Source organism: Micrasema longulum, unplaced genomic scaffold (genome assembly GCF_059751315.1).
Source record: "Micrasema longulum isolate JH-2025_06_02 unplaced genomic scaffold, ASM5975131v1 h1tg000595l, whole genome shotgun sequence".
NCBI classification, from domain to species: Eukaryota; Metazoa; Arthropoda; class Insecta; order Trichoptera; family Brachycentridae; genus Micrasema; species Micrasema longulum.
This window is the reverse complement of record NW_028277791.1, coordinates 1,166,024-1,189,753: the sequence shown is the minus strand read 5'-3', so window position 1 is coordinate 1,189,753 and position 23,730 is coordinate 1,166,024. Positions and strand designations below refer to the sequence as shown.

At 30.8% G+C, this 23,730-nt stretch overlaps 1 protein-coding gene across 1 annotated transcript in view; it reads right to left on the bottom strand.

Annotated features, from left to right (window-relative positions):
* The window catches only part of LOC148280318 (uncharacterized), a 223,049-nt gene that overhangs the window by 21,816 nt on the left and 177,503 nt on the right, over positions 1 to 23,730 (bottom strand). Inside the window, exon 4 of the mRNA XM_088228569.1 lies at positions 4,271 to 4,318. Coding sequence (XP_088084695.1) covers positions 4,271 to 4,318 — 48 coding nt within the window. The remainder of the gene's footprint in view (positions 1 to 4,270; positions 4,319 to 23,730) is intronic.

The window sequence follows — 23,730 nt, the reverse complement described above, 5'->3', positions numbered from 1 at the left end:
CTACGAAAGTGAAGTGATGTTTCGAAAAAAACTTAAAACCCACTTGTTCTTTAAATCATTTTACTAAATCCGTAGCATGTGACAACAAAATAAATTGTTTTAATTAAATTACAAATTTAAAAACTTCAATTCAATTTATTTAACTATAGAATCACTATGTAAATCACCCTTGAGGTATTATATTACGAAAACGGCGCTGTATAAGTTATCCATAATAATAATAATAATAATAAATACTTTTAATAAATGTTATTAAATATTTGTATACAACCACTTATCGACTTTTCTATGTCTACCGGTTTAGAGACGTACCCGTCTCTTCGTCAGGACACGAATTAAACCAACATACAAACCAACATGCAAAACCCACTATATACCTTCACCATAGTTGTTGCACAAAAATATAAAAACAGAAGTTAAAATCCAGGAGTTAAAATCTTACATACAAATATAAAGGGTTAAAAGTTAATAATATGGAAATATTTTACATTAGGAAAGCTTAAAAAAATAATGTTCCTTTGATCAGTAATCAAACAAACTTCCAATATAGTATTTTATACGATGTTCCACTTTAATGGTCACCCTATTAAACCTATTAATTTTACCCTCTCCTTCCATCCCCTCTACTTTTTTAAATTAATTCTCAAACAAAATAATATTTTCATAAATTAATCACTGCATGTTTGTCCTAATCAGTGCATGTACTTTTTAAAATTCATGTCGTATTGGTTTTATATTTTTGTGCAACAAATATGGTGAAGGTGTATAGTGGATTTTGCATGTTGGTTTGCATGTTGGTTTAATCGGTGTCCTGACAAAGATACGGGTACGTCTCGAAACCGGTAGACATAGAAAAGTCGGTAAGTGGTTATTAAAATATTTAATAACATTTATTAAAATGTTTCACCACAAAGTTAATGCTTTAAATATTAATAATAAATACTTTCAATTACGTTTATGTTTACCAGTCTGGAGACGCTTGCTAGTAGTTAAAAGCACTTATTGGTCAACCATGTTGTAGCAATCATTTATAACTTATACGAAAACACAAGTAATTGCCTGATTAATTTGTAACCGATAAAGGTGTTTACATAATTAATATATCTTTTTTCTTATTTATTTTTAAAAATGTGACGACTTCACCAAAATAAAAATTGTTTATGTAGTCTGATCATATAACAACAAAGGTGAAGAACATTTAAGATAAGGTTTTATAAGTCAAGGCATCTACAGGGCTTATGACCTGTCATTGGCTGGTTTAAGTGGCAACTTTACACACTGTGTAACATTCACCATTCTGCCCATATCTGAATATCTATATTCCTTCAATTCTTTTATATGTTCATGTTTGTAAAGTGAAGAAGAAAAAGATCTGAAACATTTATTTATGCGAGTGAGATTCATCTGATTGAATTATTTCACCTACATACTAGGCAACGCCTGAAAATTTTTAGATGTTTCCATTTCTATACTTCTTCATGGACAAAGATCTTTGTTGTAATATGTTAATGTTTACAGCTCCCCAGAGAGTTGAATCCAGTCTTTGCCTACAAAAATTTGGAAAAACTCAAAATATTGTTGAAAAATAATAATACTTGTAAATGTAAATGTCTTTATTTTAGGGTTAACCGAAGTAATTTCAAGCATTGATAATAATTTTGCATATTCGTATGTATTTTGCAGTTGATTTACTGGTATACATTTGATACGCAATTTAATTAAGGAATTGAATGGGTCCCATCCCACGTGATAGTGACACCTCCAAAGTAGGCTCAGATGGTTCTGTTTAATACAATGGACACCACAATTACGCGGACGGCCTGTAAATTTGCGGACAATCATTTGAGGTGTTGGACAAACATCAGTCTTATGGCCACATCCGACAGGCAGTTGAATCCCACTGTGTACTCATGAATATTTCGGTCAGATGTAACGGAGCTGTCCATACTAATCAGCGCAAAGTGGTCAACGTAATTTCGAAAATTCAGCCATGAAATACATACATTCGTAAAATTTGTTGTATAATAAATCGACGGTCCCTACGTATAATAAAGAATCTGTATTTTGCGAGAGAACAAAAACGAAGCTTCATTTATTTTGAGAAGCTATTAGAAACTGCAGAATTGCCAATTTTTTTCTCAATAATGTGTCAAATACCCGTATTTACAAATATTATCTTTTACTAAGTGTAACACCGTTTTCACAGGATTTTCTAAGCACCGTCTTTTAACTTTTTGAGGCACAGCTTTTTATTTTAAAGACATGTAATAAAATATTATTATTTTTCTAACTATTGAATGTTCAACGAAAATTGTAAACGCTTCTCCAGGTGGTATGAATTTGACTACCACGATTTCAGTGAGGTTGTAAATAACTCTTTTAACTAGTGACTCATGTAAGCGAAAGTGTAATGTCTGTATTGTATTATCAATATGGGAATATATATTTACCACGGTTCTTGTAAAAAAAAAGAATATGTGGTACATTTATTATACCACTATGTTTTAAAGAGTTGAGAGTTATGTGCCTACGATGTTTAAGGTTGTATTACTTCTCCAACCTGCTGTTAGTATCAACCTGCATATCATGTAGGCTAATTACTGGTTTATTATAATTACTTTTTCATTCCATATAACACACAGTTATTCATATGTGATAATAAGATCAATAAAAAAATAAATCCGCCTTTAAAAAATACTTATAATTATAAATACAAGAAATTATGTATGTTTCACCCTAGTTTTGTAATATTTGTATTGATTTGACGTCTTTTTAATAGTAACTGCTGAAATATTACAATATTATTATACTTTGTATTATATTAAGTACAAGATATGATATTTTACGTTAAAAATGGTTCATTCAACTACTTAATAATACATACTAAGACGAAATACAAATTTCCTATGAAAAATGAAATAAATACAGAGACAAACAGACCTCTGAGTCGAAAAAACAGACAAAATAAAATACAATAGCATCACAGAGTATGCAAAGCATCAATATAAATATAGCAGTTAGAATGCATAAATTTAATGCATTTCAAAGGACTTTCTATCAAACGAGGAACAAAACCACAAGGACAGAAATATTGGAATAGGAGACAATAACAAAGGGTGGAACGTAAATAATAAATAATAAATAAATGGCTACGAGCATGGCGGTCAGGCGGTCAGTTTGAAGGGTAGATTTTGAAGAAAATACAAGACGGAGTATTTTTATTAGAGACGTGAAGTTTCGCAAACGCCAATTTGAATAAAATGATTGAGTAACCTAAGTTATTATTAAAAAAATATCATTAATCTTCAAGCATCAGCTTTTAGTTTTTGAAAAAGTACCTTTTTAACTAGTTTACACCTTAAATTAACTGTAAATAAGAGGTGCAATTTTAATAGTTAAACTGTATTTTTTTTCAAACTTTTTAATTGTTTTAAACTATTTTATCATGTTTTAAGTTTATGTTCCTTTGATTCAAAAATTAAATGACTAATGTCTAAGCACCCGACGAAAAATCAGCTCATAGTTTATCTGGACTATTTTTGTTGAAATTTTTGTATTTTATGATGTTAAATAATATTGTAAAATAACAAATGTATTTTTTTTTAATAAAGACTCAAAATGAAATAGAAAAGCGTTGGAGTATGTGTTTTTTGTTCTAAAATACCGTAATTAAGTATTATTATTTACTTTTTTGAATAAACTGTCAGGTAAATGGTTTTAATTGTATATTTATTATTATGTGTTATTGTTACCTAATGAAGAAACTCAGTACTACGGGAAATTTAATATGTAAAAAGATTTCTAACGCGCGGTACAAATAAAGAGCATTTAAACGTACGGCAAAGTGTTTCAAAAAATAATTGAAAAAAAAAAAAAAAAACTACTTTGAACTACGTCAAAAGTTATCGCTAATCAACGACAACGTTGGACATATTTCTGGTTTCCGGGAAGCCAACTAACTAGTAGGGATAACTTAACGACGACAACTAGTGACGTCACGGGCGGAGTAATTTTTTTTTTTTAGACAAATTGGCTTAGTTTTTAACAAATAAAATATATTTAAAAAACCACTGAAATCTCTCAGTGTAAAAGCGCTGATGTAAAATGCAAGCAAAGCAATACTCTGATTTATCTACAAGCAATTATTATTTTCTTTTCCCTTTTCTTAAGGTTTGATTACAATCAAAAGAAAAACATCTAAGAATGCCACCGAACGACGAGAAACGCAAAAGAAATGATGAAAGAAAAGAAAAGTGTGAGGAAATCTGACCTGAAGAATGATGAACAGGAACGGAAGTCGACAGGAGGAAGGATTCATCTGGAAAGCAGAAGAAAATAGTCGAATGAAAAAAAATATGAGATGGAAATAAAGAGACCGAATGCGGAAGGCATTTTTGTCCTAAATACAAATTAAGAATCTTCATCGCGATGGCATTAAAATAGAATTCTTCGTAGACCTTAACTTTTTCTGATTTTTAATCAAAGTGTTATTTTTAATTAAAACTGGTACATACCATCAGATTGAGTCAAACACCTATTTCTTCTTCTATATCTGTTAAGTAATAATATTTCAATAATGTAATAACCAATTTGTACAAATAAATCAATTTTAAATATTATAACGGACAAAGTGGACAAACAAAATAATACATTTATTCAGTTACTAAGGATTGTTTGAATTAGTGATAAAATATAAGCTTTTTTTACTTCTTTAAAAATTAATATTATAGTGAATGGATTTTTTTTTCGACTACAATAAATAATCCTAAAAATATACATACACCAGAGTTACCCTTCTTATTTTAGTGGTCAGAACAAAGGTTCGTTTCACAGGCAAATAATTCGTAACTAGATTTTTTCGGAAGAATAATGTACGTAATTTACTTTGTTTTTCGGAAGATTTAAATCCACGAGGGAAATAAACTAGAATCTAATGCGGATACTGTATTGTGAGAACCGCAAGTTGAGGGCAAAGCTAATTAATATTGGGTAAAACTTATATTTATATGAAAAACCGTGATTGCGTAATAAACTCACCCCTTTTCCCACAATATCTGTGAGATTAGTCTTCTGGGGTTCCTCTCCCTACTTCTGAGAACCCTTGTAATAAATGTTAGTCAACAAACGCACGCCAAAGGGTGGATACATTATAATACTTCAATCTTTGATATTTCAATAATTTTAATAAATATTTAACAGGTGAAACCTCTGTGGATAACAATGATTAATAAAATGATTAAAACATGTTTTTTTTGCACCACAACAGGCCAGAAGGCCCAATTACAGTGGTGAATTACATCACAGAACACCCAGGCTTGAGAAAAATAACGTTGAATTTTTGTGTTCTCACCGGGAATCGAACCCGGAACCTTCCATGCGTGAGTCAAGCGTCTTTGGCGTCCTCACGGAGGCCGCCAAATTGAGGCTTTAAATAATTAACAGCATAAACAATACTAATTGGACAAAGTTTGAGTATGTCCAAATGCTTTGCAGACTGACTGGATTTCCTTCCTAGGGAGTTGTTCATATTCGAATTTATTTCAACAGAGAGGGAAAATATTTTTGAGAAGGAAATATTGAAGTCTTGACACTTTCCACAGTGTGTAAAGTGGCCACTTAAACCAGCCAATGATAGGTCATAAGCCCTGTAAATGCCTAGACTTCCTTTATTCCTTTTTGAAAATGTTCTAACTAAAAATAGCTCTTAAGAAGCTGGAATAGAACACTGATCTAAAAAAAAGAAGTTTTTGAAAGTCACAAAAATAATCAGGTTAATTTTAGAGAATTTTTCCTGCTTATTCGGTGTCAGCTTTAATTTTTTTTTAAATTTGATTTATCAAATTAAGCCCTTATTTCATTTTCGACTTAACTTTTTTATGGTCCTAATAGTAGTTTGCAAAAATATTTTCATTCTATTTTCCTTTGCAGAGCGATTAAATTCGATACACCCGAAGGTACAGTTCATAATAATTTTTTAGTAATTGTGTGTTTTATTTTTGAGGCTTAAAAATCACTTCTCAACACTAGTAGCAAAAGTTGAAAAACTATTTAGACAGTAGCGTAGCATTTTAATAAAACAATCAATTATTGTATTATGCTCGAGTGGTTCACAAATTTGGTTAGTCAATGTGTAAAACAGGTAATAATTGAGTGCAGATTTGCACTTCACAAATGACAGTCATGGAATGAACAATTTTGAGACAAATGCATTATTTCCAATAAGACGTAAAACTTCACAATTAATTGTCGGGAAACCCGAAGTCATCCGGTTTTACCCCAAAATCATTTTTTTAGACTAATACGCAATTGGGTGAATAAAAATACATAAATGAAGGAGTATTGTTTTGAAGCCACTCCAAAAATTTTATTGCAAAAAAGAATTATATATAAGAGACAAGGTAGACTAATTTGGGAGAAAAACATACTATACCAAAAAAAATATATTTTATGGACAATTTCGGATGGAATATTTGGATTCAATGGGAAAATAAGATAATTCAGTGAGAATCGTTCTTGTAACAAAAGCATTGTTTTTCTACCTAATTAATGTAAATAAATATAAGTTTTTAACTACCCACCGACTTTTTGTGTCTACCGGTTTCAAGACATACCCCTCTCTTCGTCAGGATACTCACTACACCAGCATGCAAATACCAAAACACACTTTCACTTTTTGATTTAAAAATAAACCAATCGTGTAGCGTTCAACCTCTTTGCCCCTACCTGAATCCCCCCCCCCCCCCACACAGCCTGCAACATATCACGTCGTAAGGACTTGTTGCATGAGGTAATATCATACATGGTAAAAAAAAATAAAAAAATAGTAAAGGTGATTGTTGAAATAAATAAAAAAAGGACACAAAATGCTGAACGCTCTCAAAGTGGAACGGAAGATCTGCTTATGCCTGTCAATAGTCCGGCTTCTCCTGTATGAGTTTCCACCAACAGATCCTCACACTTTAGTAAAAAAATAAGAAGGAACATATCTTTTGCAGTAAATATGCATCTCCTTTATTAAAAAAATGTAATTAAAAAAAAGCCTGCAACATATCGCTAAATATTATTAATCTTATTTTAGTGCACGTTCGGACATGGTGGTGTTTGCATCCTCTTTAACTCTGCCTGTAATTTATGCATTTTTTCGTAAATACTATGCATACTTTGGTGGTAGTAAAGGTGAAGGTGTATTTTAGTATTTGCATGTTGGTGTAGTGAGTGTCTTGACGAAGACGCCGGTACGTCTCGAAACTGGTAGACATAAAAAGTTAATGAAAGTGTTCGACCACAAAGTTCATGCTTTGAACATAGATAATTTACCTGTTTAAATGAGAGATCGTAGCAAATTTTGAGTAAAAAATAATTTTAACACCATTATTTTTCAGTGGTTGATCAAATTACAAAAATCTATTCCAGAGAACAAACATTAATAGCACCCTTAATTTACATTCATAATTCCTACATCTTCTCTAACTCATATCACGTCCATGCGGCTTGAGTATGAAATCATATCCCATTCACCAATTAAGATGTTTCTACAGCAGCTTTGTTTTAATCACGCGTCAAGAAACATCTCCTTTCTCTTTTTTTATTTTTCCTCTCTTGCTTACTTTTTTCTCATTATATACAAGCATTGATATTAATTCCTTTATAAACGCAAGCCACTATCCCAAAGTAACAGTGAGATATCCCTGAAGAACATATTCTGAGTAATCGGACTTAGAGGTGTGAAAAGCGTCTGACTGAATTAAATTATTTAAAAAAAAAATATATTCACATTGGTTATCTTACTTTAGTGTTTTATTATTTGAAAACATTCGTTTACTACATTTACTCACATATCTGCACGTGTATCTCAAAATCGAATATTTCGGGTTTATCTCACTGTTGCTTTGGGTAAGCAATATTGGTAGTTCCATCTGTGAATCTTTTTATTTATTTCGCATACGTTTTAAAAATAAAATTACATAAATAACACTTTTCATTTTATTGTTTGATTCGAAGAAATTGCCATAAATGAAATAATTGAACATGAATTTTGTTAAACCATAACTATATAATAATGTTCCGGAGTCACAAAGAAAATATAAAATTTAAAAAAATGTGAAAGTTTAAAATACATCCCATATACTTCATACCGAACTTATTATATTATGTAAAATTTATAATAAATTTGTATAAAAACCTGGTTATAAAGTTTTGTCCAACCGAAACTTTTTTAGACGGGGCGGGGCCATGATACGAGTATGTAATGTAAATGAAAAATATTCTTAACACTGACAAATAATTATTCCCTTACGCGCCAGATGGTGGCTGCAATGTTGTCTGAAACGATGGCAAGAAGTGCCAAAAATTACATTGATTTTTTTGGTCTTACTGGGAATCAAACTTCTAGCTCCCCGTGAGTGACGCAAGCGTCTTAGCTATTACACAACGGAGATTATCAATATAACATTGTTCTCTTGTGTTGTCGAGTGGGGTGTTGAGGAGTCATCTGGCGCGTATCGCTTATATGGACATTGCTAGGCGTCTCGACACAACACATGAAAGCAATGGAATTCTACTCATACAATACTCATATAAGAGATGCGCACCAGATGGCTCCTTAACACAACACACCAATCCACAACAAACAAGAACAAAATAATCCACCTTAAGACTTTTGTTGTACTTTGCCACAAACAAACATTATCATTGCAATTTAAAAACATAGTACATTCAATTATTTTATTACATTTCATAATCGCTCAGATGTTTTATTTACTAAGAATGCTTTTAAAAATGGCTCTCTTTATCAAGCAGAGGCCATAAATAAAGTTTAGCTATTACAACACCCTGTGAGCTGAAGATTGTCCGTCGGTAATGGCGGTTTCTTTATTCCGGCGGATATGATTAATACGCGACTGAAATGGCCAACGCAAAAGGCGCCATTGTGGAGAATCCAGCCAATCAGAGGCGAGCGCGGGAACTTCACTGGAAATGGATTAATAGTGAAAAAAAACAAACGATTAACGCGTCAAGCTTGCTGGGTAAGGAAATATTCGATTAATTAAATGATAAATTCTGCAGGTGAAAAGGAAAAATGATTGTAAAATCTCATTTAAAGTTTTTAGAATCCATTTATTTCTAAATTTTCATACACGTGTTCCATAAATTGAATTGTGGCCACCTAAGAGAGCATATACACAACGTATAAACGAAAAAACAGTTTTATTTCAAAGTAAAACGGTATTTAGCAACGAGGTACCATTGACAAAAATTTAATTTTGTGAAATAAGCATTGTTTAATTTTTGTAAGTAATGAAAACTTACTTAATAGAACTTTCCCCTAAAGTATTTTTGTAGAATTACTATTAACTGTTTAAAGACTGTGATAAATAATCCCTTTGCGCGTGGTGAAGTAACATTGTGTTACCACTAGTAAACTAGTAAAAGACAAAATATTCTTAAATTCAGACATTTAAAAATAAAACACGGAGAAATGCTGTTTAGTAATTCCCTTTCTTTAATTAATGCAATTAAACGTATGATTTAGCCCTATTGTAGCAAAATAAATTAAAAATCGCGAATACGCTGCTCATATTAAGCGCGTGCGTACCTCATCAATGTCATCAACCGACTGAAGACTGAATATGTTTTACCCAACACCCGCCACAGAACACCGTCTCTGTCTTCCTTGTTATGAGTCATATCTTCACGCCCTCTTTTATACAGTTGTGTTGTTGAATTAGCGGACATTCATTCGTTGCATACACTTCCGATGCCAGTCCAAGTACATTTAAATATGGCTGTGTAACTCCACATTTGAAATGATTATTTTATGTCAACCTTCCCAGAAAAAAAAATTGGGATTCAAACATGTTGTAAAGTCAGCAAAAAAAAAACAATGGACATACCTTCACATTGTAATTAATTACAACGAGGATTAAAATAGTATTTTTTTGTATGTTATTTTTATGTTAAAAGTCTCTTAGCTTCAATGGTAGTGTTTATTATAAAATTGGATGCTTGATAAAACATAAAAAAGTAGGTCAATTTAATCATCATTTGAATAAAAAACTTTACAAATACATTTCTAAATTTATATTGTGTTTTGTATTTAAAGTTTTATGATTAAGATACAAACTTTTGATTAAAGGATTTTAAAAGCTATTTGTACGCAAAATACAAATTTATATTAACGCAAAACGTAAATTTTGTGGTAAATAAAACGTTTGTTATTAATAAAAATATTTTTATGTTACTTTGAAAAATCCGGAAGCGAGTTAAGGCAATATGTTCGGCTTAAAATTAAGCTTCCATATACGGCCTTTTGGCAGTAAGCATTTTGTTACGGCTTTTTTCGTGTTCACCATACAGAGTAGAACAGGGGCGTGCGATGGTTTTTAAAAATATATTTTTTTATTTATATTATCTCTTGTGTGGCTGATACATTTCTTCTATTTTTCAAAATGATGATGTTGTATTTTTTGTTATCTTTAAACTGATATTTTAACATAGGCTTTGGAAAGTAAACTTTGTATTAATATGCAGAATTTTAATATTTTAAATACTTATCCTTGCCTTGCAAAAAATAATTAAATAAATGGAAACGATGCCAATACCACAATAAATCTATTTAACTGTATGAGAAAGAGCACGAGTATTGAACTTATAACAAAGAGAACAAAGACGCTGTTTTCTGGCCAGTGTTTGTTTGAAAGAAACAACAGCATCCATATAGCAAGAAAAATATATGTACCATACATAAGACAAGAAAAACATCAGTCGTGATTGTTTTTCTCATTCGTTTAAATTCGGGTATTAGCACTGCGCAGAAGGACATACTAGCTGAATGGCCGGCGTAATTAAAATTTTTAATTTACTTTGCCTATGCCTAAATTATACAACAACTTTTATCAAAGGTGTTTTAACACTAGAACATTATTTCATAATTTCTGGATTGGCGTCTGAAGCGTAAGACTGATCATCTTAACTTCATGTTACAAAAATAATCAAGAGATTCTGCGGTTGGTGTATTAATGCAGTACCCTATGCATCATTGAGTAGGGAAAAGTATTGACGATTATGATTTTTATACATTATGAAAACGAACTTATTAAACTAAATGTCTCTTTTTTATATTTTTCTAATGTTAAAATTTCAGAATATTCCGTCTTTTGTTTAATGTAACACGACCTTACAGCACCGCCTCTTAAGGATTATTTTATCATAGCTTTTTAAGAGTACAACATTTGTGTATTTTTTTGATTATGAGAAAAAGAAATGAAAATTACAAAACGATGTTCATATTAATATCTAAGAACATTTTTTTTTTTTTAACATTTTCAATTCACATTTTGTCACGCAATAAGACGAGAACCTGTTTGAATACTTACAAATTGTGAATTCACCCGTTTTGAAATACTAGAATAAAATAATAATATTTGTTAACAAAAATGTAAATTGTACAAAAAATCGATTGAATGTAATATAATTCAATGAGTTTTAACGGGCGATAATATTTCATTTTTATATTAGATTCACCGTATAACCAGGAGTAAATCATACATTTTTTATAGTCTTGAGTCCTGCAATCTACGTCTTAACATTCGCTTAAAACATATCGAAGCTGTTTGTTACTTTCATGTTATCATAAAAAAATAGTATACAACCTACCAACTAATCTCGGCATTTTTTAAATATATATGTAAGGGAACAACATAATTTGTGAAATCTTCACACAGGTTTCAATTTATTTTTATATATTCATTTGAATATATTCATTTAAAGAACAATAAACAGCAAATTTAATCTCACAAAATGAATCTGAGCTAGTCATTTTTGTACAAAATTACACGGTCAGAGAAAATTAATCCTAAAATTTAAACTTTTAATAATTTTCAAAACTTTAATTATCCGTAACCAATGGTGAATAGCGAACTGCGTCGGTAAATTGAATCCAACAAACATTGATTGTTGCTACATGAAGTAAAATCAGTATATCGCTTTAAATACTAGTACAATTAGCCCAATACATCTGTTTAACGAAAGAAAATACTATTTTATAAAATATATCAAAATTGCGATAGAGACGTCGCAAGAACAAAATTGTTAGTTACTATTGTTTTATTATTGTTTCACTTTCATTATTTTATTATTTATTATATGTGTATAACGTGTGTATGTGCATTAGTGTATGCGTATATGTGTGAATGTATGTGTACATGTATGTATGTATGTGAATGCATATATGTGTATGTACATACATATATGGATGAGTGTACGTTTGTATATGTATGTTTGTTGGATGTGTATATTTATTTACATTTTTATTCATTTTTTCATTGTTTTATATTTACTTACTATTTTTTCTTCTTCTCTACCTTCCCTATTTTTCCACCCCTCTTCCTTCCCCCTAGTGAACTGTACGTTTTGTTTTTTTATATTTTTGTTCCTATATAAAACCCATAATCGGTCTTGTAATTTGTTGTAATTCTTTATTTATTGTCTATTACTATGAGTGTGATGGTTTCAGAAATAAAAAATAAAAAAAATACAAGGAAAATTTATTTATCTAAATGCAAAAAATACATTTTTATTGGATAAGTATATTAGGAGTTTATTGATTAAACTCGTGTTGAACGAAATATTTTACATAACAAAGAATAATTCAATTTGATATTATATTTAATCATCAGATTCATATCGTATTGTCGGCTTTGTGGTATAGTGGTCAGCAAATTTGCCTACCATGTTAGATATTAATTTTTTGGCATGGTTGAAATGAAATGTTTATTTAAAAAATGTGTTTTTACACTAGAATATTTCATAGTCCCTGGGCTGAGACCTGAAACGTAAGACTGATCATATTACCTTCATAACAAAAATGATCAAGATACGCTGCAATTTGAATACAAGTGCCGTACCCTATGCATCATTAGGTGCGAAAAGGGAACGATGATCATAAAAAATATGAAATAACAGTAAAAATATACATATTTCTTCAATAAAAAACAGGCAGAACGAAAACATTTCCCTTAAGTTTTTCTGAGTAAAACCAGGTTTGCAGCTACATTTATCATGTATAAAAAAAACATGACAAATAAGCCAATTTTAGGTTTTCACAAGTAGTATTACAGTAAATTAAAATATATTCTCAAATTGAAATAAAACAATGAGCTAAATTCAAAAGAAAAAAAAAAACGCTACATTTTTTTTTCAAAAGCAATTGCCGTACGTCATTTTGTATATTTGAGAATAAATCAATGTTTAAAGACTTCGTTATTACATTAAAATTATTGAAAATTTGCCATATTTACGAATTTTGCGTATAATAAGATAAGACAAGACTAGTATAAAAAAAACGTTATCCCTACAAACTTTCTGAGGAACTTAGAGAGAAGATAGTAATCTTACAATCGGTAATACAAATAGTAAGGTATTTTGAGTTTGTCCAAATTTTTGTAGACAAGGACTGGATTCAACTCCCTGGGGGGCTGTTTATATTAACATATTACAACAGAGATGAAGAATATGTAAGAAAAGGTAATATAGAAGTCAAGGCATCTACAGGGCTTATGACCTGTCAATGGCTGGTTTAAGTGGCCACTTTACACACTGTGTAACATTCACCATTTTGCCTATAATTGGACATCTATATTCCTTCGATTCTTTCATCTGTTGATGTTTGTGAAGTTAAAGAGCTGAAACCTTTATTTATGCAGGTGAAATTCATCTAATTGAATTATTTCACCTACATACTAGGCTTAGACTTCTATATTACCTTTTCTTAAATGTTCTTCATCTCTGTTGTAATATGTTAATAGTAAGGTAAGAAAAGTACATAATATAAATGAAAGGTGTGGTTGCTTGTTATCTGACTAGGTGAAACCTGTGTTTAGATAGCTAGAAATTCACATCTTCAATATACAATAAACATTCCTTTTTATAAACTGTGAGTACGCCACTGACATTTCAACAGTATGTTTGTATCTGCAGCGGCCTCACGTCCGATTCACCGCACCTAGATAGCCGCGAGATCGGTCAAGTTGCGGTTGGATAGACAAATAAGAAATGTAAGAAATAAAACATGGCTCGACCGGCCATTTCAACAACAAATCTGGTGCATTAACGCTGCCATATCGGGCGCCCTACTTCTCTGTGTGGCTTGGCAAAATCTGCACGAATCTAAGAAATTTTTTTTTTTTTTCTGCATTCATTCATAATATTTTATAAATGTAAATAAAATTACTCACATAGTGCACTGTATTAGTAAACCAAATACACCATAATTTGATCATCCATTATACGAAGGTGAGGTGATCAGACTTACACTTCAGCTGCCAGTCCACGAACAATGAAATACTGCTCTACAAAATACGTTTTTTTTTACATTATTTTTTTCATTTATTATTTACATGTAATATTACTTTTAAAAAAAACTTTTTAAAAATATTTTTTTATTATAGGATTCACTAAGCCAATAAATATGGCTTGTCGGTGTAGATCCTTTACATGAAAACACATGATCACACTAAATAATTGTATAATAATAACTACTACTAATTTAACTATATTTAGCGAAAAAAATATATGCACGGTGACTGGAATTGAGCAAGTCATAAAAAATTGCACATGGAGGAGGTCATTTGCAAATCACTGGATAAAACTTTCCCTAACTAAAGTTTTATAGTTTGGGATATATGTAAATTTTTATATTTTATTGAGATTTTTCCAAAATTTGACCTTTAAGTATTTGAAAATTCTAACTTATTTTATTTACTAATGTTTATGATTACCAACAAATATTTTTTTTTAAAAAACTAAAAATAAAGAAAAAAAATAAAGTTCTGAATTCTTGAAGGTCAAATTTTTGGAAAAATCTCACTAAATATAAAAGTTTACATATCTCTCAAACTATAAACTTTAGCTTAGGAAAATAAAGTCCAATAATTAGCAAATTACCTCCTCTATATGCAAATTTGCTATGGCGGGTTCCGGTCCAGTCACCGGTATATATATATTATTTTTGAAAAAATGGAAAAGCAATATGTCTACCCTGCAACGAATCGAACCCCGGACTTTGTAAATGGTAGGCGACCGCTTCACTACATGAGGAGACAGACTCAGCTTATCCCGGTTTGAGACATTGAGAAGAAAACACTCGTGCAGAGTTTTAGTTCTATTTTATTGAGCTGTGTTCTTCATCCGCTTGGACACAGAGAAATACATAATGTAAAACATTGAAAACAATGACTCCTCAACGGAGTGCCCGGTTCAAGGGCACTTTTCTGTATACTTTCAAATTTTGACGAATGAGAAATCACATTGATAACCGTCGGGTTGTAAGCCGCAGTTAGTTTTATTCCGATTTAATATTTTTTTACAGCAGTTTTTTTTTATAATTATGTACGTAATGATTATTCCATGATACATGATGAGGATAACATAAATGAGATGTACTTATGTCAAAAATAAATTTAAATTAACGGTTTTTAAAGATTTCTCTTTACATCTAACTTCGGAGGCTGTCGGAGTGGAAAAAATATAGATTTCTCTTGCGTTCTTATTTTATAATATTTTTACAGCATTATTTTTAAGCACAGCACAGAACTATGTATACAGGTTTTATCAAAAATGTTATCATCATCATTCTCGTCATCATAATTATCATCACCCAATGAAGATGCATGGAGCGCTGGTTCTTGGTACACCAACCACACCTTATCTCGATTATTTTTGTCACATGTTAGTAAGATAAGTAAGAACTTAATGCTTCAGATGCCAGTCCAGAGTCTATTAAATATTCGAGTATTAACAAATTTTTCAATCAATATGTAGTCCGCCTCGTGGTAAAATGGTCAGCGATACTGCCTACCATGAAACCGGTCTCGGATTTGATTCTCGTCATGGTTGATAAGACAAAAAAATTATATATGACAAAAAAAACACTACAGATCTTATTTTTTTCTTTTTAATGAGAGTATTTAAAAACGTAATATCATAATCATTTATTTATCCACCTCTAATGATCTACAAGGTACTGCAATGGAAATTCAAGTGCAGAAACGTAAGATCATTTTTGTTACATGAAAGATGAAGTGATCAGTCTTACGCTTTAGGTTAATTAAAATATAACTACATAACTTTCTATTCTCTGCATTATTATTTTTTTGTGAAAAACAACAGGACACGAATTTCATAGCGTTTTCCAATAAAATAAATAAAGTTACTGTTTACTATGAAAGTACGTACAAAAATGGACTTACAAAAACCGTTTATTTTAAAAGGTTCTTTGAGCCGTGTCAATGTGGTATTTCTACCTAGGAGCGCATAAACGCAAACACGTAGTATAGCTTTTTCACATGTATGCCCGCAAGCGATGTATCTCCAACGTGTTCCTTTTCATGTGAAAAGTATAAATGTTTTCCATGTCGACAACTGTGTTAAGCTTAAAGACCCCTTTTACACATCTGCGTCCCTGGTGATTCCTCGAAGATAATCTTTGTTCCATTTTTCTTTGATGCGACGTAGTGGTAGGGACATTGGGCTTATCATGCATGTTTTGGGGAGAGTTTAACATATTTTAAATGAAACTTTTGAAATGAAATTGAAAATGAAATTTTTCAACATTATACTTTCAAAAATAATGTATTATTTTATCTTAATTAAGATTAAAGTAAAATTATTTTTTTTTTTCTTACACTACGGGAATCGACAGACGTTGTCCTGCGCGAACGTCGGCTTGCCCGCTGGTTCAGCAAACTTTTTTTTTATATTCAAATTTTGGATCAACTATTTACTAAGTGAAATTGAATGACAAGAAGACACCCCCTGATTTTGCCGATTTTCCACTCAGCCTTGCCAAAAAAAAAATTAGAAACAGGACCTTTCAACTCTGGAACGATCGTTATTTGAGTGAAACTACCGGATGTATTACTAAGAAAAAATCTCCACCATTTGTCATGTCTATTGTTTCAGAACAATGCAGAAAGCTAGCTTCAAGCTAACCCAGATTTTTACAGGCCATGGTAGGTTCATGAGCTACCTGCATCGTTTCAAGCTCCGAGATCAACAGCTGCCAATGCAACAATAAAACTCCTCAAAATGTCCGTCATCTGTTGATTGATGCATTGTCCCTATTTCAGCTTTCAGAGCTAACAGCTGGAGGTGCGATGCAGAAACCTGGGTGAAGAACGATGCGACATCCTATCGGTGATAGGTAATAAAGAACTTACAAGAGAGGTAGTACCATACATGGTTAAAAAGCGCAGGTAATTGGTATAATAAACCAGAGTAGGGAACGTAACGCCGAACACTCTTCTAGTGGAACGGAAAGCCTGTTGACTATTGTCAACAGGCCGGCTTCTCCTGAAGAGTTTTGAGTGGTTTCCTCTCCACATGAGCAAATGCTGAAAAGTTCTTGATTGGCCTACTTAAGTATATTCTTCCTCATCCCAACATTTCACTTTAATTTAATTTTATTTATTTTATTTATTTTATTTATTTGGATAACCAACAGCTATAATTATCACATATTTATATAACAAAACAAATAACAAATAAGCCAATTACAGGTTTTCACAAGTAGCATCACAGTAAGTTAAAAAAGATTCTCGAACATAAAATGAATAGTAATTAAATGTAAATTTAAAAGAAAAGAAAAAAATACTACGAGTTATTTCGAAAGCAAACGCCGCACGTTATTAAGATTATTTTCAAATAAATCTATGTTAAATGATTTATTAATTACATTAAAATTATTAAAAGTTCGCCATAAATATGAATTTTGCCTATAATTAGATGAAACAAGAGGTATGTGAAGAAGAGGGTTATTTCTTAAAACTTTGGAAGGAACATTTATAGAAAGTTTGCAAAGTAGTTCAGGACAGTCAATTGAACCAGAGGCAATTTTAAGTAAATAAATTATGTCCGCTATTTCGCGACGTTTTTGCAGAGGCAGTAGGTGATGTTTTTTACATATATGAATATACTGGTCAGATTTAAACTCAAGTTTCAACCGGAAACACATGAACTTTACGAATTTTTTTTGAATATTTTCAATGCGTGATATCTGCACATTGTACATAGGATTCCATATTTGTGATGCATATTCTAAGTTGCTTCGCACTAATGTACAGTAAAGGATTTTAAGTGTCTTTGCCATAGTGAACGACGTAGAGCTACGCATAACAAAGCCAAGCGCACGCGATGACTTTTTTATGATGCTGTCAACATGGGTGTCAAAAAGTAATTTACTATCATGGAAGACACCTAGATCCTTTACACATAATGAGCGTTGGAGGTTTTGACCCTTAAGCACATAGTTAGTACGTAAAAAATTTACTTTGCGACTAAATGTAATAACTGAACACTTAGAAGGATTAAGGTCCAAGCAGTTGGAGTTGCAGTAATCCTCTAGACGGTCGAGATCTGACTGCAGATCAAAGACGTCAGCTGGGGTCTTGATTGTTGCAAAAATTTTCATGTCATCAGCAAAACAAAGCAAGCGCGAAGAGGTAAAGCATTTATCAATGTCGTTAACAAAAATTATGAAGAGCAAAGGTCCCAGAAGAGACCCTTGAGGCACCCCGCTGGGGACCCGTACCCAACTAGAAATAAAATGTAAAACAATTGCGAAAAAGTCAAATTTTTAAAATATAAACCCTGTATTTTGTAATAAAGCAACTGCCATATACAAAAAAAAGTGACATTTGACATTGAATTTGACATTTCAACCTTTTCGTTTCCTTATTTTGTGATTTGCTGTTGCCATAAGCAAAATAAAAAAAACGTAGTTACGTAAACCTTGACGAAGAAGCTTGTTTGCTTTGAAACCGGTCGGTGAAAAATAAAAGTTAGTGGTTAAAAACAAAGTTGTTTTATTTATTTTATTATAAAGTTTTTTATTTCAAATATTAAACTTACCGTCGTTACTCTTAAAAAGATTCTTATAAATCATAACGGTAGTATTTGGAAATAATAATAAATGTATAAAAAAACATATTTTGTCCGAATCCAGCTGGACGGAGAATACACTTTTGTGTGTGAAAAAGAACAAAACCACCCTGGACGAGTGTTTTCGACTTGATGGCCACTCTCAGATAATAATCTGAATAAGGAAATAAATTTTATCAATTATCAAGATAAGTCCACCTTGTTGTTTGCCCACCATTCTTGAGGTCCTGGCAGAGTGGACGAGACATATTGATTTAAAACGTTGTGATGCAATATTTAATTTTTTCTGGGCTTTAAACAGATGATCGAATTACAATGTAGTTGGTTTAACAATGCAGTGTTTTTTGTACCACTGGGTATAAAAAAGGATATGATAATGATAAAATTACGTTTTTTTTTTTTTTTATCCATTATTTTTTGAGCCGAAATAAATGATTTGAAAATATTATTAAAGATAATTGCTCATAAAATAAGATCTTACTTACAAAATTGTAATTACAAAAAAAAGATTAAGGGTGTTTGATGATAAAAATGAAGGCTTCGATTCAATCATCGTAGGTTTTAAATAATTCGTACATTAGATAGCCTATTCTTTATTCAGGGTACAAATCTTGATTTTAGAAAATTGCAAAGGTGATTCGGGCGAAAAATTAATTGAGATTTCCAAGCAATTCAATTATGCAATATCAGATAAACGTGTGCTGGTTTCAGATTCAGAAAAATCATTCGAATAATATAATTACCGAAATTATCTCAATTCTGTAACTTTTTTCTTATCAAATTGGGTATTTTAATTTTACGAACACTTAGACTGATCTTTTTTTTACACTTCTATTTTCCAAATCGTTTCGACGTCTAAAGTCATTAAAAAAGTAATATCGTTAGCCTCCGACAGAGTGGCCATTTGATTTCTACCCCCTTATTACATTTTAAAAATGCTGCCTTACTTTAAAACAAATTAGATGTGATGGGGGTTGGATATACTACCTACACTAAATTTGGCATATTATAATAATGTCCGTTGAATATACTTTTTAAACATTTTAAATGTATGTGTTTATTTTTATGTTATTTTTTAAAATGTCCTACCTTAAGTTTCGAGGTTTTGAAAACCCAAATTTCAGTTATAAATTTGTTATTTGGTAAAATTTAAAATGTTTAGCGTTAAAGAACAGGTCGGTTATGAAACCGATGCCAATTGTCGTATTAAATGTATTGACTTATTTAACACAAATATAATATTTAATTCAATTGCTTAAAATGAAAAATCTGAAAGTTAAAGGTTCAAATCTTTTATTAAATATTTAAGAAATAATAAATATTTTTTGTAGAAAAATAGTAAAAACATAATGAATGAATGTCCTTATATTAACTTAAATCTTATTATTATTAAAGCGTGTACTAATTTTTTACATTTCTTAACAATATACGTACACTTAAAAAGAAAACTTCTATAAAGCTAACACGAATATGATTACTTTTTAAAAACTAACTTATCTGCTAAACACATGTTTTTTTAACTGACATTTAAATAAGATAATATTTTTTTGCTCTCTTATTTCTAGTGGTATTTCCTTATAATATAACTGTACAGCTCGGTGCATCAACGAAGTCTGTGTATTTGTTTTCCAACGAAATAGTAGTCTTACTTCATGTTTATTTCTTGTTTTATATACATGTTCACATTGATTAGAAAAAACCTTTTGAGTCAACTCTTTTGAGGTATAACCATCAATCATTTTATGAACAAAAAACATTACATTTCAATATATTAGTTGACGTAGTTTCATAATTTTTGCTTGTTTCAGTATCGACTTTATTATAGTGTATTTATTTTTTTCTCAAAATTGCAGAACAGTAAGTTTATAATTTTTTTTTTTCTTAATGATTTTAGTATCTTTTAATTTTTCACATCCGTTCCTAAGAGGAGCATATGCACATCACCAAATGTCTCAAGGAGACCTTATCGCCATCCAGCACTCTTGCCCCTCTCACGTCAATCCCGCTTCCCACACCTGTGAAGCCCACAGGTGTGAAGAAGAGGTAACTTGGGTTAAGGTTCTCCTGAGGCATGTGCAGCAGCCAAGCCAGGTCTACCACCGCATCCTGAATACGCTCGTTATCGTTATTCCAGTAAAAAAGTGAAAGCGCCGAATCTAACTATCCACGATGAAAAATATATGTATGTTTTTTCATAAAATATAGAATTTAGTGATACATAAAAAAAATTACTTTATAGGTCTGTAAATAAATAAATCGGGGAAAAAAAAATTCAGAAAAATGTGCAAATACATAATTGCTGGAGTAAATCTTTTGAGTTTTGAGAGAAATAACGAGCGTATTGAGGATGCGACCAAGGACCTGGCTTGGACACGTGCAGCGCATGTGTTTTTAAAACACATTTTTTAAACCTGTGGGCTCCCGTCGTTCTGGAAGGCCGTCGATGACGATATTTCAGTTTTATTCGTTGGAACTAAGGGACGTGAGATTAACGTGGAAGGAAAAGAGTATGCTGGCTAGCAATAAGGTCTCCTAGAAGCGTATGAATGTCCACATGCTCCTTTAAGGAGTAAAGTGAAAAAAATAAAAAAGAAGAATCATACAAAAACGGTTTATTTTACGAGTCTACTAAATGCCTGGACTTCTATAATTCCTTCTCTTAAATGTTTTTTATCTCTGTTGTAATTTGTTAACATTGTATTTTGATAGTCTCATTGCGATATATTTTTTTTAATAATTAAAGACTTTCACGAAAAAAAAATGTATTTATTTATTAAGGAAATCATACAGTCTTTATATTAAACAAGGTACGAAAGAACAATTTGAAAAGTAAGACCAATTACAGATTTCACACTAATTTATTATGAATGCAGGAGAAGAGGGGAAAAATAAATGAATTCTGAAAAAGTAAAAATATGAATATTAAATAAAAAGTACATAAAAGGGAGAAGACATTGTATAGCTCCAACTCTACTTCTTTTCCTCTCTCTCTGCATGAACATTTAAATTTCTTTGTAAAAATTCACAACCAACAATAATTAATTAGATGCAGGTAGTAGATGTATATATTCATTTGTAAATAGAACCTGCCATATGTGTAATCAGAAATTAGATTCTATTGATATTGATATCTTTCTTTCACTTCCTTTAAAAGTGAAATTTCCAAAAATAATTTGAGTTGCGTCTTGAATTCGCAGCCTATATGTTGCAGGTTATGTGCAGTTCTGTATGTAGGCACATAATAAATGAACACTGTATGGTCAACTATAGTTGTATTATATATTATACTTTGTGACCAATATTCAAAAGTAGATATATTAATAATATGTATTACATTTAGATTTACATTTCTAGTAATATTATAAGTTTTGTATGATTAGTTATTTTATGGTATGTATATTTTTTATGTGACAACATTTACAATAACAATATTATGTGGAAGCCTCTAATTAGACTTTATGATATGAACTTATGGTATAATTGATTCTTATAAATGTATAAATGTCTGTTGGCTTTCCAATGAAATAAAATTAAAAATTAAAAAATAAAAATATGAATAAGTATAAATTAAGAGTTGAAATCAAAAGTAAAAATGAAAATTTAAAAGTAAAAGTTAATTTAAAAATCAAAATTAAATGTTTAAATTAAAATAAAGTTAAAAGTTTAAATCAATAATTAAAATTAAAAGTGTATTTTTATTACATAAAGACTATGAAAAAATATTAAGACTTACATGGTTTTAATATAAAATTTTGTGTAAAAATAAATATATATGGTCACAGAAAGCAATGGAAAATGTGAGGTACTTTTTGCATTGAATACGTAAAAGTTTTTAAAATTTGATAATTTAAAGTCATGTTTGAATTTTGACTATTCGATCATAATCTCGAGCGATGAAGAAGACGAAGAAAAAGACATTAAGAGAAATGACGCTAACTTGGCAGTCAGGCGTTCAATGGAATGTCTTCAATTTAAACTTTTCCCGCTATTAATCAACAGTAAGTTCTGACTAGTAACAGCTGTTTCCAATACTACCCGATCGGACTATCCGAGCTTTACGAGACTAAAAAAGAAAATGCCAACCATATCATGAACTAACAACGTACAATATTTTAAACATGTCGAAAATTTTGTCTTTAATCGATGGATCCATCTCTTTATTCACAATTAACAGATACGAAGAACCTCTTGAAACTTAGATATTGACAGACCTTGGGACTTGTTGTTGGTTATTTAAAGCAGTATTTAAAGATGTTTTTATATTAATCTTTTCGGGAATTTAATGTTTTCGACTTGATTGCTGCTCCTAGGCAAAAATTGCGAAAAAGAAAATCAAGGTGCAATAAGTTGCCTCAAAGTAAGGTGAGTAATTAACGCCTTTGTCTATAATGTTCACGATGAGTCTGCCTGAAACGTTTTCAACATTTAGTCATATACTGCAGTATTCTACTGCCGGCAAGCTGTATTTCGTGTTAATTAAAGTTTATCTGAAAGGTTGTATTGAGTTTTTAAAGGGACCGCTATGTTTTCTTTTTAACCAGGTTTTAAATTTGGGTACCTTTTCCAAAGTCTGAAAGAAATTCAAGGTAACTCTTATTTTTAAAGTGGTTCTAAGGCTTTTAATAATAATAATAATAATTGGATGATTTATGTAGCGCCATTTTTGTAAAAAATCACCTCAAGGGCGCTTTCAAATTGTATATCTAAACTTATATTCTAACTAAACTTAAGTGATATATTATATTTCCAGATTTAAAATTGAGGGCATGATAGTTTAAAGAAGGGAAATTTTAG